Here is a 4,280-nt window from a genome sequence, read left to right as displayed (position 1 = left end):
ATTACTTACTACCGCCTTATGATACAAGAAATTGACGTAACTATTTCTTATTCTTCACTCCGAATGAGACTGGAAGTAATACCGTACCAAGTATTCCTACCCAGTGCTTGATATTGAGTCGTAATGGTCACAGAATGTTTCCTGGACTCCGACAATAAAAGACATGAGTCATCAAATTGTCCGAGTTCAGTATTCTTGTTTACAGAGTCATTATCAGTATTGTCATCCCAACATTGTCTACTATTTTCCTGGTACGGATTCATCCATTATTTCTATATTTTCTATCGTATGGAAATATTCTGCGTGTCTATATTGTTGACAGAAGAATAAGAGCTATTAGTCTTAGATGCATTTTGTAAATATTGTTTTAAGGTGGGTTAAAGGTCTCTTTAACCTCCTTCCACCCTTTTACTTCTATTTCTTTCTCTTGTTTTCTGCCACATCTCAATACTCAATACTTTATTTCCTCTTTCTCATCTGCTATTCTTGGTATTTTCAACAGGTCTCTTACCTAATTTGCCTTTTGATCTCTGATGCATCCAATCAGTAAACCCCTTTTCCTAGCCACTAGCCTTTTTTACCGCATAAACTGTACCTTTAAAAACAAACCTCATTTATTTTCCAGGTGTTCAGTGCGTTCATGATCGGAGTCTACAGCTATGCAGTCCACTCCAGCTTCGAGATGTTCGCGTTATACCACGGCACTAGTGTGGGCATCACGATACCAGAGGGCGTGTGTGTCGCCATCTACTGCATAGAATTTGTCTTCACTGTCGCCCTGCTGTATGGAGCACATATGGTAAATATATATACAACATTTTTTTTTGTTTTCAATTCAAAAGATTTATTACAAGTTGGATGTCTTCCAGGCACTTTCAAAACGTTAGAATGATGACTCTAGTTGTACGGTTCCAAAGTGTCACTCTTATGGAGAAGAACCGGCAAGAAAGTATAAGTGACTCTTTTTTAAAAAGAAATGTATATACAGTACAATTTATACAGAAATTTTATTTTGACATAAATGCCATAAAATTACTACGAATGTTTCTACATAGATTCGTTCTGTTTTTCTCTTTGATGGCTTACGTATGTTACTCTATTCGCAAAGCTTGTTAATCTTTACTGCTTTCGAAAACCTACATTAATATTTAAGTATTATATTACTGCTTATTATTAGGCTTAGATGATGAATGATGATGATGTGTGACCTGACAATCTTTTTATACTTGATTGATTAATTAGTATCCATTAAAGTTGTGTGTTACATTTCCAAAGGACTGATAATCTGATATTAAGTTCAACATGAACATCAAACGGGAGTTAAGGGAGTATTCGGGGGTTATCTATCTTACTTATCTGACTATTGACTATCTCATAACGTAAACAAAGAGAACTTATCAATTTTCTTGAAATGAAAGAGAACAAGATATTTCCTGGACACAAAAAAGCTAAACCGTTTTAGTCAAGTACCTAGGTCTGGCGTAATAGATAAGGAGAAAGTTTGGGTGGAAATCATAACAAAGAGTAAGTGAAGAGGGAGTCAAAGAAATAAAAAATAAGAATACGGCTTAACGAACGCTGGGTTGTACCCATTTGGTTACCGTAAGAAGACTTAGTCAAATCATAACTGCAAGTATTTCTTTTCTAGTAACAATTCCTAAAATTGTTCTAGCTTAACGATTCCACAGTCAAATATTTAGGTGACCTCGATTCGTCCCCAGTGAAAGAGGTCGGAACTATGACCTCGGACTGTACTGGACAATGATGCTCAACAAACAACGGTTTGCAGAAAACCAATCCAGATAGACATAACTTTTCTTCTTCTACAATATCGGCTACATATTTACTGGTACAAAGTCAGCAAAAATATTTGAATGTCAAATGGAGTTAGTGATTAGTGATTAGTGATTAGACAAGTTATATTCAAATCCTAATTGTATTTCAGTAATCCACAGGTTTTGATGGAATACTAAAAAATATATTTTTTTAATCTAGCCCTCTTCTGCCCCAAATCCTTCCATGATTCTCTTTACTGGATCACATGGGACCAGCCCGCCCGGTAAGCGTTACATCTCTCGCCACCGCTTCCTAGGCCGCTCACGGAAATAGGGATAGTTTGAATAATTTTTAATTAAAATCTGTGCGCCTGCTTCGAGAATTGTCTGAAAATATGTCTCAAAAAAAGGAACAAAAGAATAGGCCAAGTGAATTTGTGCATTATGCTATAAGAGCTATGGTGGATCCCAAATGCTCGTAAAGAAAACAAAAAAATCTCTTACAGTAGTCAGATGTCAATCACTCCTACTTGGATAATAAGTACCTAGTTAGTATGTAAGGATCTCGTATACATATCAGACGATGTATAAAGAACTTTGAGCGTCTACTAGTTCTACTACAGTCGGTGACGTCAAAGCACGGAACGTAAATTGATAATGTGGAACAATTGCAAATGATAAGTGTCACGAAGCGTTGTAATGAACCAATTTACTTCACTGTGAACTTGGCAGTGAGAACTGCAAAGAATTTGTAAATGTCAATTCGTCAAACTTTCGGTGTTCATTTGGATAGACAGGAAATCAAAAAGTTCTGTTTTAAAAAAATAGAATTTACAGCGAAATAACAGCCCCCGGCACAAAATGAGGGTTTCAAGGGTTGTGTTTTAGATACGCGGTGGCGTATCAAGCCAAATTGAGGCTTTTTCCTATTTAGTACGTTACTGATACGAACATTGGGAGTCTCCAGAATTACAGATGGTCTTCGTTAACATTTAACTATGAGTTAATATTCTTAATTGTTCCAGAAACTAATGGAATACGTCAAAGCGTACTACTACTTCGCTATTACAACAACAGTGGCGGCCATACTCATACAACTGATAGACTTCGCGGCAGCCTCCACCAGCCACCTCGGGTTGTACATGGTGTTTGAAACTATGCCGTTGATGTTGGCGGGAGCATGTAAGTGTGAACGTATTTATGTTGGACACGATTACCTATAAACAAGAGTTGCGCGTTCATTTATGTGTATAGGGTATCTTTATTGTAGAATTAATGAATGATGTTTTAGATGATTTTGATGTTTGGTGTCATGATAAAGTCCTTTTCCTTACTACCGTAAGTAAGAATGTTAGCGGTCGTACTTTTTGTTTGTCGGCACGAAGCTTTTGTAATCGACCACAGATTCCAAATTGGTGAACCAGTTGAATCTTCCTTTCAAAGGAAAGTAGACGAAACAAATGATCTTTAAGAGACCAGCCGTTTAGAGTTTCTTCAATAGGAACAATAATAAATGGGAAGTATTAATGTTCAATTATTATTTTTAGGTATCCAACTCTACCTCATAATCTTGATAAGGAGTCTTTTAAAGAAGATGGAGGTGTCAGGCCCTCAGGGCTACGAGAACCAGCTCCAGCAGATCGTGTACGATGGGAAAGTGGAAACCAATGGAGTGTATGATTCTACTGTGGTTCCAGTAGAACTATAGGCTTAGGATTAACCCAAATAATTAGCCAAAGAGACTAAATATTTGTATAAGCCTCTCGTTGCCAAAATCATTACGAACTTCGCTAGTTGTTTAAGGCGTTTATGTGTGAGTTGGTCGGCCATGTTCGGGTCGCCAATATTAATGTCGGTATTGAGCTCTTAAAGCTACCGCACCTCTTAAGCTAAGACTCCTGTTGCTGTGGAAGAAGTATGTTCTATGTCATAGGGAGCATCTCACTAATATAGCTGGATCAGTCTTGAACATTCAACAGATGATGGTAAGCATCCAGGATTTGTTAACATATTTCTTCCAAATAAGCAATCTACTTCAAGAGCCATACACATACAGATGCAATTAAAGTTTAAGAGAACTTTTTGGTATTGTATTATAGATTTTCAGTTATCATACCTATTATAAGTACATTGAAGAATACTTAATATCATGTCGTCAAAGGTCGATTTGACTATCCAGCAATATATTGCATGTGTGCACGGGCAAACTGAGATGGCGTTCGTCTTGACAGAAGATGTTGCTCGTTCGTCAAGACGAACGCCATCTCAGTCTGCCCGTGACCATGATACCTGCAAAGGTTTCGAAACGTCGGGAACTAAAATCTAAAATTAAACCGCGATAAAATCCGTAAAAGTAGTTTCATTTCAATGTCTAACATTCGCGTAAACCTAAGAAACCACTTTGCATGTTTTCTTTTTATACCTATGATTACCGTGTATGAATCGGAAATTTTAAATCATCTTAGCTTTAACTGTTAACATAATTTAAATTGTAAATATTTTGTA

At 36.8% G+C, this 4,280-nt stretch overlaps 1 protein-coding gene across 1 annotated transcript; it reads left to right on the top strand.

Moving 5' to 3' along the window:
- Positions 1 to 22: 22 nt before the first annotated feature.
- LOC113506627 lies at positions 23 to 3,527 on the top strand. Its single transcript, XM_026889463.1, has 3 exons — positions 23 to 799; positions 2,801 to 2,957; positions 3,323 to 3,527. The coding sequence occupies exons 1-3, from the start codon at positions 641 to 643 to the stop codon at positions 3,481 to 3,483; spliced, it is 477 nt and encodes a 158-aa protein (XP_026745264.1). The 5' UTR covers positions 23 to 640; the 3' UTR covers positions 3,484 to 3,527.
- The last annotated feature ends 753 nt before the right edge of the window (positions 3,528 to 4,280 follow it).

Source organism: Trichoplusia ni, assembly GCF_003590095.1.
Source record: "Trichoplusia ni isolate ovarian cell line Hi5 chromosome 20 unlocalized genomic scaffold, tn1 tig00003763_group19, whole genome shotgun sequence".
Classification (NCBI taxonomy): Eukaryota; Metazoa; Arthropoda; class Insecta; order Lepidoptera; family Noctuidae; genus Trichoplusia; species Trichoplusia ni.
This window is presented reverse-complemented; position numbering and strand designations above follow the sequence as displayed.